The 13,211-nt window shown below is 40.2% G+C and overlaps 2 protein-coding genes across 2 annotated transcripts; one reads left to right on the top strand and one right to left on the bottom strand.

Moving 5' to 3' along the window:
• Positions 1-328: 328 nt before the first annotated feature.
• Positions 329-7,478, top strand: lrrc42 (leucine rich repeat containing 42). The gene is made up of 7 exons (XM_036565398.1): positions 329-1,227; positions 2,285-2,416; positions 2,596-2,714; positions 3,961-4,046; positions 4,117-4,230; positions 5,318-5,396; positions 6,842-7,478. Exons 1-7 carry the CDS (start codon positions 761-763, stop codon positions 7,117-7,119), a joined length of 1,275 nt encoding a protein of 424 aa, XP_036421291.1. The 5' UTR covers positions 329-760; the 3' UTR covers positions 7,120-7,478.
• A 1,052-nt stretch (positions 7,479-8,530) lies between these two features.
• LOC118826743 (low-density lipoprotein receptor class A domain-containing protein 1-like) lies at positions 8,531-12,488 on the bottom strand. Its single transcript, XM_036597813.1, has 6 exons — positions 12,453-12,488; positions 11,555-11,676; positions 11,450-11,469; positions 10,065-10,424; positions 9,002-9,007; positions 8,531-8,795 (listed from the first exon to the last, which is right to left on the bottom strand). The coding sequence occupies exons 1-6, from the start codon at positions 12,486-12,488 to the stop codon at positions 8,623-8,625; spliced, it is 717 nt and encodes a 238-aa protein (XP_036453706.1). The 3' UTR covers positions 8,531-8,622.
• Positions 12,489-13,211: the final 723 nt, after the last annotated feature.

The following is a 13,211-nucleotide window of genomic DNA, read 5'->3' as shown; positions in this document are numbered from 1 at the left end:
AGTAAGGCGTGGGAACGAGATAAGTAAGTCGTGGCCACGACTTAGTAAGGCCTTAGTGTGGCCTGTCACCAGCAGGGCTCCGTACTTTTCATTTTAGACCAAAAGGAAAGAAGTTGCACTGCAGTTCCTCAGGAGTTTTTTGGATCTGATAGGTTAGGTTTTTTCACTCAAGTTGGTTTTGGCGACTTTCACTTCTAGATTATTATTATTATTATTATTATTATTATTATTATTAGAATCAGTAGCAGTAGCAGTAGCAGTAGTCTTTTAACAGCACTATTACTTCTTTCTTTCATTACGCCTATTACGGAACTTTTATTTTGGCAGGTGGAGTGAAATCAGACCCAGTGCTGTCTCAGAAAGTGCCACAGCAAAAAGGCGGCCTGTTTCTAAAACTCGGAGATCTAAATCAGCTTTTTAAACACTTTGTAGTTCAGAAAGACAGAAATCAGAAAGTCGGTGATCTTTAATTTTGTTCTGGATTACAGCGAAGCTAAAATCAGCGTCTTCTTCGCCAGCTTCTTGTTCGAATTTTCCCGGTCCACCTTAAATGGAGCCCCAGTCATTATAACACCTCAGGCTCCGGAACGCAACCCCTGCACCATTTAAGGTGGAGCGGGCAAATTCGAACAAGAAGCCGGCGAATAGGAAGCCAACTTGTGCATTAAAGCGAGCTGATCAGGACCATGTGGTAGAATATCAACAACTGGGGGGTTGTTTATTGGTTATTGATCAGATATTACAAATAAATGTCTGATCAATGCGGTCAGGCTGCTCGGACTGTGTGATGAGGATGTACTCGGAGCATGGCAGTGTGTATGTGAGGGAGGAAGGTGAGCTGCACTGTGTAAGCGCTGATGGTCAGCTGCTCTCCACACATAAAGCACCCAGGCTATTTCAGAAGGACTTTACTGTGAGACTCTGCATTGAGAGTTCAGCCCCCATCAGCAGGCAGAGGAGTGACCACTTCATCTTCACCTACAACAGAGAGGGCAGCCTGTGCTACACGGTCAAACCCCTACTGGACATCTCTCTGCTCTTCATAGCTGATAATATTGAACATGTGGACTCCCTGGTTGGTTTTCCTGAACAAATGGCTCATAAGCTGTTTGTGGCTGCAGAGGAGAAGCAGAAGTTCACAGACCCTCCAACCTCAGCCAGGGCACTGCAGGTGTTCAGTGAGGCCTACGGAGAGCTGGTGTTAAAGTCACTGTGTCTGAGAGACAGGTAAGCTCCGCAAATGAGAACATAAGCACATCGTGTCCATATCTACACCGGTCAGGTTTCTACGCTCACTGTCCACTTTATCAGCTCCACTTACTATATAGGTGCACTTTGTAGTTCTACAGTTACAGACTGTAGTCCATCTGTTTCTCTGATACTTTGTTAGCCCCCTTTTACCCTGTTCTTCAGTGGTCAGGACCCCCATGGACCCTCACAGAGCAGGTACTATTTGGGTGGTGGATCATTCTCAGCACTGCAGTAACACTGACGTGGTGGTGGTGTGTTAGTGTGTGTTGTGCTGGTCTGAGTGGATCAGACACAGCAGTGCTGCTGGAGTTTTTAAACACCTCAGTGTCACTGCTGGACTGAGAATAGTCCACCAACCAAAAACATCCAGCCAACAGCGTCCTGTGGGCAGCGACCTGTGACCACTGACGAAGGACTAGAGGATGACCGACACAAACTGTGCAGCAGCAGATGAGCTATCGTCTCTGACTTTACATCTACAAGGTGGACCGACAGGGTAGGAGTGTCTAATAGAGTGGACAGTGAGTGGACACAGTGTTTAAAAACTCCAGCAGCACTGCTGTGTCTGATCCACTCGTACCAGCACAACACACACTAACACACCACCACCACGTCAGTGTTACTGCAGTGCTGAGAATGATCCACCACCCAAATAGTACCTGCTCTGTGAGGGTCCATGGGGGTCCTGACCACTGAAGAACAGGGTAAAAGGGGGCTAACAAAGTATCAGAGAAACAGATGGACTACAGTCTGTAACTGTAGAACTACAAAGTGCACCTATATAGTAAGTGGTTATATACATATATTATGGGTGCATGTGTGTGTAAATGTGATGTGACCATAAACGTGATTTGATTTGATTTGATGGTCTCACAGGTGTCTCGTAACAGTGAATATTAGATGTATTGTCTACATTCACTTGCTATGTTGTCATATGTTGCAGTGTTTCTGTTGCCGATCACTTCATTACTCATTCGGTTGTTTGTTTATTGGGTTTTTATTTTTCCATAACATACAGTTTTTGTTATTTCAGGAAACTTCTGGTATCTGAAAGGATGGAAGAGATCCGGGTGTTTCATCAGTTGGAGGTCCTGGATCTGTACGGGTGCGGATTAGGAGACAATCACGACATTTTCAGACACCTCAGCTCAGAGGCTTTCACCAGGTAAACAGTGGAAAATTAATTATTACATTACAAATTATTACAAATTAATTAATACGTTATTGATAAACACAGCAGATCAATTCTGAATGATTGTAGTGGCTCTTCAGTTATAAGAGATCAGCTCTCAGACACGTTCAGCCTTTTTAATGGTGTAGTTTTGTGTTGTGCTCTGGTTTAAGGCTGGTCAGACTGTTTTTGGGAGATAACTGTCTGACGGATCAAGGCCTCCAGAGACTGACCGCACCAATCAGAGTGATGAAAAAGGGGCTGGAGAACCTCCAACAACTGGACCTGTCCAGTAAGTAAAACAGCTCTGATCAAGGCTGTGAAAATGCCTCAGTGCATCAGACTGCATAGTTTTTGGGAAGTTAAAATACATTGTAGTTATATATAACTACTATATATATTATATTATATATACTATATATATATATATTATGAAGCAAAAGTAAAATCCACAAACCATTTTCAAATTTAGACATACAGAAACATATTTTTCTGTATTCCACTGCTGGGTAAACCGTTCCTCCAGTCACATCTGTGTATTCGGTGTATTTTTAAATATAATTATTAATATTACTGAAATAACGGAATCAACTCGAATCATAATGAAATTTTACTTCTTCATGATGCTTTGAATCTTTGCCTGAAGAATTGTAATCAAATACCTTTAACAGATTTTCCCCTCTAAATCAAAGATAATAAGAATAATAATAATAATAATAATTACAAAATGAATTTATTAAACACATCTAAAAAGAAAAGTCTTAAGATTCGTCTTAAAGAGACGAAAATCACAGATTTCTTAGAGTGAAATATTTTCCTGTCTGACCAAAACAATCTTACAGCACCCAAAATAGACATGAATACAGATTAGGGGTGTAACGATATACATGTTTTCAAGTTTGACACAGTTTTTTATTCTTAAGTAAAGATTCAACTCAGTTGTTTGATGTGTTTTGTGCTAAAATGTCTAATTCTGTTCTATACAGGTCTGTTTCTCCAGTAGAACTGTTTCAGTGCCGGCTGTGCCACACACTAACACAAAGTCATAAAATAAAGCTGCATAAGCCCCGCCCTCTCTTCGCCCACTTTATGCTGATAGGCTGCACCCAGAGGCCTAGTTCTGATCTTGTCTGTGAAGAGACCAAGAACCATGTCTAGAACCGTGTCTGTGGATTTCTCTCTCTCTCTGTCTCGGTCTCTCACTCTCTCTCTCTCTCTCTTTCTCGGCCTCTATCTCTCTCTCTGTGTCTCTGTCTTTCTCTCTCTCTCTCTCTCTGTCTCTCTTTTTCTCCCTGTGTCTCTGTCTTTCTCTCTGTCTCTGTTTCTCTCTTTCTCGGCCTCTCTCTCTCTCTCTGTGCCTCTGTCTCTCTCTCTCTCTCTCTCTGTGTCTCTGTCTTTCTCTCTCTCTATCTCCCCCCCCTCTCTCTCTGTCTCTCTCTCTTTCTCGGTCTCTCACTCTCTGTCTCTGTGTCTCTCTCTCTCTCTCTCTCTCTCTCTCTCTCTCTCTGTCTCTGTGTCTCTCTCTCTCTCTCTCTCAGATAACCCCCTCTCAGAGAAAGGACTCTGGTATCTCACCTGCTTTAAGAAGCTGGAGGAGCTGGACGTCTCCGGGGCGAGTGTGAAGGTACCTGCTCTCAGACTGTGAACGCTGCTGGAAGGTTCTGCTTGTGTAGTAACTGTGGGTTCTCTCTCAGTTAGACGCATCGCTGAAGAGCTTCTTCAGGGTGAAGATGAGGATGGAGCTCTCAGCAGAACCGCTGAAGATCTTCACTCACTCGGAGTGTCAAACTGAGGGATGGGCTGAAGAGGTAACTGATAATGTTTGGACTTAAATACATACATTCACTAATGCACACTTGGAAAAGATGGTTCTTCAAGGGTTCTTTAGTAAAGAAAATGGTTCTATATAGTGCCATGAACACTCAAAGAACACTTTGTATGTTTAAAGGGTTCTTTGCATTGTGAAATGGTTCCTCAGATTGATGCTGCAAAAGGTTCTACATAGCACCAAAATGGTTCTGCTATTCTTACAATGTCAAGCTTGTAACAGTAGAAGAACCTTTTTTGGTGCTATATAGAACGCTTTTCAAAAAAGGTTCTATATAGAACCATCTTTTGCACATTCTCCGTCAATTTGAAGGACAGTTTCACCATGCAAAGAACCCTTTAATCATGCAGAGGGTTCTTTGAATGTTCTTGGTTCTATATAGAACCATTTTCTTTACTAAAGAACCCTTGAAGAACCAGAGTGTAGTTTTTAAAGCTCTTTGTTCTAGCACCTTAACACATTTCTGATAGCTGATGTGTTTTAAGATTATCTAGAGCTGCATGTATGAAACCTAAAAAGAGAGGAGAGGTTCTGTTTTTATGTACCGAAGATCTGGAACACGTTACCAATAACGTTCCTCGGGCTCTTTCTGTTTGTAAAAAAACAGTTAAAAACATATTTTTTTAAGCGTTTTTATTTTTTTCTTAAGCATTTAACTCGGTTTTTATTGTTTCCCTTGTTTTTACTGGAATATTGCTTGTATTTTCCTGTTGTATTTTTATTGTTTTTTTATTTATACTTTTATCATGTAAAAAAATTATTATTAATACATCCTCTTTCCGCTGTTGCTTTTATTTGTTGGATTTTTTTATTATTTGTTTATTTTATCTTTTTTCTCTTCTGAGAAAAAATGAAAGGTGCTATATTATGATTATTGTTGTTGTTGTTGTTGTTGTTGTTGTTATTACTATTATTATTATTATTATATTGATACAACCTTTAAATTCTTTTTGTCCATATTTGGAGTTCATCGTATTCATAACATATATTAATATTAATTAGTTAATAAAAAATATTCCTGTTGGTATTTGGAGTTCATGTTTCTTTTGTTTTGTTTTCTTGCCCAGGTAATAAACCAGTGGGAAAGGAAAGCTTCAGAGTTACCAAACAAGGAGCCTAAACCAAGAACCAACGCTCTGCAGTTCTGTGAGTTAAATCTGTGTTTACATTTTTCAAGATACACATTGGGTGCATATACATACACTAATCCGATCATAATCAGACTTTTGCAGTTGAGTTGACTGAGAAATCCGAAAGAAAACAGAGTGAGTTTTAATGCACTGAGAAATCTGATTACTGACCTAAAATCCAGCCTCTTTATCAGATTTCTTAATCTGATTTCTAGATCAGAGTATGGTGTTTACATGACCATTTTAATAATCAGATAACTGCAGAAATCTGATTATGATTGTCTTATTGAGTGCATGTAAACGCACTCAGTAGCCACGTTTACATGCAGCCTAATAATCCATTAATAATCCAACTAATAGCTCAATTGGAAAAGTCCAGTCCAATTGAGGCCATTCAGAATACAGTCTCTTTCCGATTGATCGAGGTGGGTAATCCTGTAAATAATCAGTTAAATAGAAGAATAATATCCGTGTAAACGCCTGTATCTGATTACATTCCCTATCGGAAAGTCTAAGTCCGTTCTGATCATGTTCGTCGCGTCATAGTGAAAGTTTATACCGTTCAACATGGCGGAGCAGAAACTGGTCTGCAGAGGAGACGAAGTTTATGCTCTGATCTTTAAAAGACGGCAGTGGGACGGATGTCCAGCTTATGTGTCTCAGAACACGACGTCTTCCTCTCGGCCTTCTTTAATAAGGACATGTGAAGGACGTTTTCCTGAGTCTGACATCATTTTAAAGTGATTAAAAACACAAGCGCTGCTCACTGCTGCTCATCTCACTCTGACTGGACTCACGTGATGCTGGTTGTCATGGTAACATCTACACTAAGTGGTTCTCTATGCATGCACGTAATTTTGGATCGGATTACTTGTAGTGTGAAGGTAAACGGAGCTTTTTTATCAGATTGTTGAGTAGAGTGAGAATAAACACCTCAGTCTGAATCTGTAACTGGAGTGTATTAAATCGGATTGGCAAAAATCTTTGCATGTAAACACAGCCAGTGTTAAAGAGACATAATTCCAAGCGATTTTGGAGCATTTCTATTGGTCCATTCATCATGAAGTTACTGGAGGTACTGGATTTTTTTTTCAGACAGTGATGATACACACCAATCAGGCATAACACTCCACTCAGACCAGCGCAACACACACTAACACACCAACACCACGTCAGTGTTACTGCAGTGCTGAGAATGACCCACCACCCAAATAGTACCTGCTCTGTGAGGGTCCATGGGGGTCCTGACCACTGAAGAACAGGGTAAAAGGGGGCTAACAAAGTATCAGAGAAACAGATGGACTACAGTCTGTAACTGTAGAACTACAAAGTGCACCTATATAGTAAGTGGAGCTGATAAAATGGACAATGAGCGTAGAAACAAGGAGGTGGTCAGAATGTTACGCCTGATTGGTGTATAAATGCAAAAATTAACATGTATTTGTTAAACGTTCTTTGCAGACGGAAGGGAAAAGTTTGTCCGAGAGAGGATTCACTCCACCTGTAACGATCGCAGAACCAAAGGACAGATGACCATAATCCACTTCTACAAGCCTCACAGCACAACACAACAAACAGGACACAGTAAGGACACCAGTGCAGCCCTGACCACCCTGATGGGCAGAAAGAGGAGACTTTCCAGCGAAAAGGAAGAACACGCTGAGAGAAGCCCACCTGCCAAACGCCCACCTGAGAGCACCTTCTCCGCTGAAGACTTAAACCTCCTGAACAGTTACTGACAGACGCTTCACAGCCAGAGACGCTTTATAACACCGGTCACCATCACTGGACCTGGAGATCTGCACTCTTAATAATGATGGCTCTTCAAGGGTTCTTTAGTAAAGAGAATGGGTGTTCATGGTTCTATATAGAACCAAAGAACCGTTTGCATGATCAAATGGTTCTTTGCATCATGAAATGTTCTTCAGATTGATGGAGAATGTGCTGTAGATGGTTCTATGTAGAACATGGTTCTGCATAGGACCCAAAAGAGTTCTTTCATTGTTAATAATAGAAGAACACTTTTTGGTGCAACATAGAATATTTGCGTGATTAAAGGGTTCTGCGCATCGTTAAATGGTTCTTCAAATTGATGGAGAATGCGTTATATTTGGTTCTATATAGCAACAAAAAGGATTCTTCTATTGTTACGATGTTAAGCGTGTAACAATAGAAGAACCCTTTCTGGTGCTATATAGAACCTTTTTCAGAAAGATTCTATATAAAACCATCTGAAGAACCGTTTCACAATGCAAAGAACCCTTTAATCATGCAGAATGTTCTTTGAGTGTTCTTGGTTCGATATAGAACCAATCTTTTTACTAAAGAACGCTTTGCATGATTAAAGGGTTCTTTGCATTGTGAAAGAGTTCTTTAAATTGATGTTGTTCATGGTTCAATATAGAATCAGTCTCTATACTAAAGAACCCTTAAAGAGACCATCTTTTTTAAGAGTGTACCTTCCTGTGGAGTCCGGTTCCAACCACAGTCTGCCCCCCTGCTCCGCCTCAGTAACGTCCTCAGGAGTCCCTGATTGGCTGGATCAGGTGCTTTAGTGTTCAGTACGGAGGGGGAGCAGCAGTTAGATGAAGGCTGGAACTAAACTCTGCAGGACAGCAGGTCTCCAGGAGGATTGCTGACCAGCAGAGGAAACTCACCACAGGCCTTATTTTGAAAGGTGACAAGTAAACCGTTTTAAATTCCCAGAAACGCATTAAAACTTCAATAATAAAGGACTAAAGCAGACCAGGCCCCATGTTTATTTACATTATTACCTTAATTAGAAGAATTATTCACATTGAAGACAACATACATACTGTATATGCAGATTAGCTTAACATTAGTATTTAAAAACACTCAAAATGCTGACTGTATATTAAAATACATGCGTCAGGCTCCAGTCCTCGCGGGCCAAAGCACAGCAGACTTCATCACACTGCCTCGTTAAACACACCTGATTCAGCTCATCAGCTCTTCAGTAAGGCCTTCATGAACTGAATTCAGAGCGTTGGATGAGGGTAAATGCTGACCTCCACAGCACTTTGGCCTGGAAGGGCCCCAGATTGACGCCTGTATTAAAAGGAGGTGATTTTAATTTTAATTTAAATAGATTTTATTCCATCTTATTTTGGATCATTTCTATTGGTCCGTTCATCACTCGCTGCAAACAGCAGCATGTTTTCAAAACAAAAAATAGGGGTTTTGAGGTTTTGGTAGAGAGAATATGCTCCTTGTCTTGTTTTTTAGGTTTTAGGGCAGATATATTCATCTGACCAGTCGAAGCAGTGTTGCCTGCCATCACGGCAGAGGCTGCGGGGGACACAGTCACAGTACAGGAAGTCCACTGGAGTGCAGGACCACCAGTCTCCACCGCAGGGGGGGCACCTCGCATCTGTCCACAGATAACATGAGCTTTCTTAAGTTGGGAAAAGGTCACATTTGTATATCAGATATGTTAAGAAACGTTGAATTCAGACACCACTTTACTGTATCAGATCAGATTCTGAATTTTGTATGTTGTTACAGCTGCGGGACACATTTGATCTTATTTAGCGGCTAATGTAGCTAACAAGTAATGGAAGCAAATAGCCACCAATTAGCATCATGCAAACAAATGATTACTGGTGCCTAGAAATTTCTGTTTTGTCCATTACAAAGAGGGAAATGATGTAAACTTGGTTTTGGGCTAAACTGTCTCATTAACCACATGGCAAATTTAAACTAGACTGTAGAGGAATTGATACAGTAGCAGCTGCACATTAACAGCTTTATACAACACTTAGTTCCCGGCCAGGCAAGCTGATTGGTTGAGAGGCGTTCTAACTGTGCTGTTATTTCACCATAACATCACAGGTTTTTCACAAACACTGTATCACTCCGCTGAGACGCTGTTGCTAAGCAACGACTTTTGTCACAAACAGAAAATGGACACTTTCAAGATCACATTTGACCGACAGCCGATTTGGTCAGACTCTGAAGATGAGACGACACTAAATTCCCAAACTGTCATCACCACTGAGCAGCTTTTCAGTCGGCAGCTGAGACAGAAGAACAGCTAAACAACCTGGAATCAGCCAGAAATGAACCCAACACCATTCGCCAAACTAAACGGGCTGTAAGATGCTTTACAGACTGGCTGGAACAAAACAACATTAATACTGATCTGGCAAAAACTGACAAAACTGAGCTAAACCTGATATTGCGGCAGTTTTATGGCTCAGTCTGATTTGGTCAGACTCTGAAGATCAGACTACACGTTTGGCGAATGGTATTGGGTTCATTTCTGGCTGATTCCAGGTTGTTTAGCTGTTCTTCTGTCTCAGCTGCCGACTGAAAAGCTGCTCAGTGGTGATGACAGTTTGGGAATTTAGTGTCGTCTCATCTTCAGAGTCTGACCAAATCGGCTGTCGGTCAAATGTGATCTTGAAAGTGTCCATTTTCTGTTTGTGGCAAAGTAAGAAGTAAAAACGTTAAAATGTCGTGAGCGTCTCCTACAGCTGTCTAAGTCGTTGCTTAGCAACGGCGTCTCAGTGGAGTGAAACAGTGTTTGTGAAAAACCGGTGATGTTATGGTGAAATAACAGCCCAGTTAGAACGCTTCTTAACCAATCAGCTTGCCTGGACGGAACTAAGTGTTGTATAATTCGTGATAACACACTCCCTCTCGGGTTCTACTGCTTAAATACACAGCAAATTACACTTACAGACACCAGCTTCATCTGAACAGTCCCCACAGTCATTAATGCGGTTACATCTTTTGTCTATGAAGGTCCAGATGTGAGGATTTCCACACCGAAAAATCAGGTTACTTGGAAGATTCTCAGGTAAATCACCTGCAGAACAGACAGGGCTGTAAAACACTGTAGGAGATGAGAATTTATGGATGTGGATTAAGTTTAGAACCGTACTGCACAGGAGTTCTCTCTCGTCGGCACCGTCAGGACAGTCGGGTGCGCCGTTGCAGAGGACAGAAGGAGGAAGGCAGGTCACTCTGTCATCACACAGAAATCCTGACCCATTCTGCGCTGTCCTGCAGTCACGAGTCACTGACCATAAAGAATAGCATAATTAAAAAAAACTGAGAAACTTTTTATGTTCTAAAAATTCTGCTAACAAGAACTGTATTTATTATTTACACTGATTTTTAGGGAAATTATCCCTAAACTAACACTTTTAGAACCTCATTCTGGACGTTAATTTTATTAGAACTTCATTCTGGACGTTAATTTTATTAGAACCTCATTCAGGACGTTAATTTTATTAGAACTTCATTCTGGACGTTCATTTTATTAGAACTTCGTTCTGGACGTTCATTTTATGAGAACCTCATTCTGGACGTTCATTTTATTAGAACCTCTTTCTGGACGTTAATTTTACTAGAACTTCATTCTGGACGTCATTTTTCATTAGAACTTTATTTTTGATATTAATTTTATTAGAACTTCATTCTGCAATTTCATTTTTATTAGAACTTCATTCTGGACGTTAATTTTATTAGAACTTCATTCTGAACATCATTTTTATTAGAACTTCATTCTGGATAATACATTTATTAGAACCTTTTTTTGGATAATACATTTACTAGAACTTCATTCTGGACGTTAATTTTATTAGAACTTAATTCTGCAATTTCATTTTTATTAGAACCTTCTTCTGGATGTTAATTTTGTTAGAACTTCATTCTGGATATTAATTTTTATTAGAACCTTCTTCTGGATGTTAATTTTACTAGAACTTCATTCTGGATATTAATTTTTATTAGAACCTTATTCTGGATGTTAATTTCATTCTGGATGTTAATTTCATTAGAACCTCATTCTGGGTGTTAATTTCATTAGAACTTCATTCTGGGTGTTAATTTCATTAGAACCTCATTCTGGGTGTTAATGATGTGCTGCGCGGGCTGTTCCTAGTCTCGGGGTAGGTCGTCAGCTCAGCAGTGATTCCCATTAAAGTCGCTTTTAGACCTTTGATTAAACTTATCAGTCTTATTTTGGCCCATTAATACAATGTTTACATGTCTAGAACATAACAGACACGCAGTACTGTAACAGAGAGGACAGTGTGGTACACAGAGAGAACTTAGCGTGGCTGTGGAATGAAGAGAGATGTATGAGGAGAATGTCACACATGGAGGAGGGTCAGGGAGGGCAAAGGTCACGATGAGCCCGCCCACCAGAGCAGTGAGGCCAACGCAGCAGAGCACAACCCCGAAAACACAGAGCGCTCCACTGCTGCGGCGTCCGCAGCCACGCCCACCGCACCCACCGCCACACCCACCGCACCCTCCACAGCAGCCTGAGGGCAAACCTGCATTATAACTCATACTTAGTCTACATGCTTAAAAAAGATGGTTCTTCAAAGGCTCTTAAGTAGAGACAGTGGTTCTATATAGAAGCACAAACTGCTTGAATGGTTCTCTGTACAGTGAATGGTTCTTGATTGATGGAGAGTGTGTTGTATATGCTTCTATGAAGAACCTTGTTGAAAATGGTTCTATATAGCACAAAAAAGGGTTCTACTATTGTTACAAGCTTGACATTGTAACAGTAGAACCCTTTTTGGCTCTATATAGAACCATATACAACACATTCTCCATCTGAAGAACTATTACACCCTGCAAAGAACCATTGAAGCACACAAGTGGTTCTTTGAGTGTTCAGGGTTCTATATAGAACCATTGTCTTCACCCTTGAAGAACCATTTATTAAGAGTGTAGATGGAGCTCAAAAAGTGACTCAGTAAATTATAAGTTAACCCAAGAAATCAAAATAAAAATCAAAATCATTTTAAAATGTTTTCTTGACTTGTAAGATTTAAGATCGGAAGAAAACCTCGTATCTCCATTTTTGTTGTTTTTCAGTTTTTGACATAATTTGAAAATACCTGTTTCTCTTTACATTGCGTGTAAAGTTCATGATGAATGGACTGAAAGAAACGACCCAAAATGACTTGGAAAAAATTCTGGTTCCATTGACTTACATTAAAAGAAAAGTATGTTTTTTCCTTCTCCTGTAAAGTTACCATTTTGGAGATACGAGGTTTTGTTCCGACGGCAGTGAGATGTATCTCACCTTTCTCAGTTCCAGAGGACTCGAACCGGCTGCCATCACGTCCCTGCAATGACAACAACTCACACAGTCAAGCACACGTACTGCCTTCATCACCACAGCCAGACTTTATATCAGGGCAGCTGTACTGAAGGTCTACTTAAAGTACTTCATTACTTTTTCTGTACTTTAACAAAGTATTTCCATTTCTTTGAGACTTTTACTTTCATTTTACTACATTTTGCAGTATCGTATGTTTTACTCCACTGTTCAGAAACTAGATTTTCCATAAAGCTTATACACTTTTACAAATAAACCAAACCAGTCACTAAATATCCTCCCCGAATACCGAGTTTCCAATCATAGCTGAATAAAGGTAGCTCAGCTGTCAGGATTAAAGAGTTTACAGTAAAGTTGTGCGGGGCGTTTATATATATATATATATATATTCCAAATGTGTTTACCAAATATATTTTTGCAATGTATGAAAATGGCCAAAAAATGTATGAGGCATAAGATTATGACCACCTCCTTGTTTCTTAAGCATCTTTTGAAGAGTGTAAGCATGTAATCCAGGTAAAATGCAGACCCAATTTTAAGATTTAATAATGATGTTTATGGATCTGAATCAGCAGATATGTACATAAAAGTGTAATTAATACAAACCAAACGAGTTCCAAACGAACTCACCTGAGGATGGGTCCTGTTGGATCTCATATTTCACAACCTGGTCAGTTCAAAGGCTCATTTTCTGACACGTAGAACCATGAATGTGGGTTCCTG

Source organism: Colossoma macropomum, unplaced genomic scaffold (assembly GCF_904425465.1).
Source record: "Colossoma macropomum unplaced genomic scaffold, Colossoma_macropomum, whole genome shotgun sequence".
Classification (NCBI taxonomy): Eukaryota; Metazoa; Chordata; class Actinopteri; order Characiformes; family Serrasalmidae; genus Colossoma; species Colossoma macropomum.
This window is presented reverse-complemented; position numbering and strand designations above follow the sequence as displayed.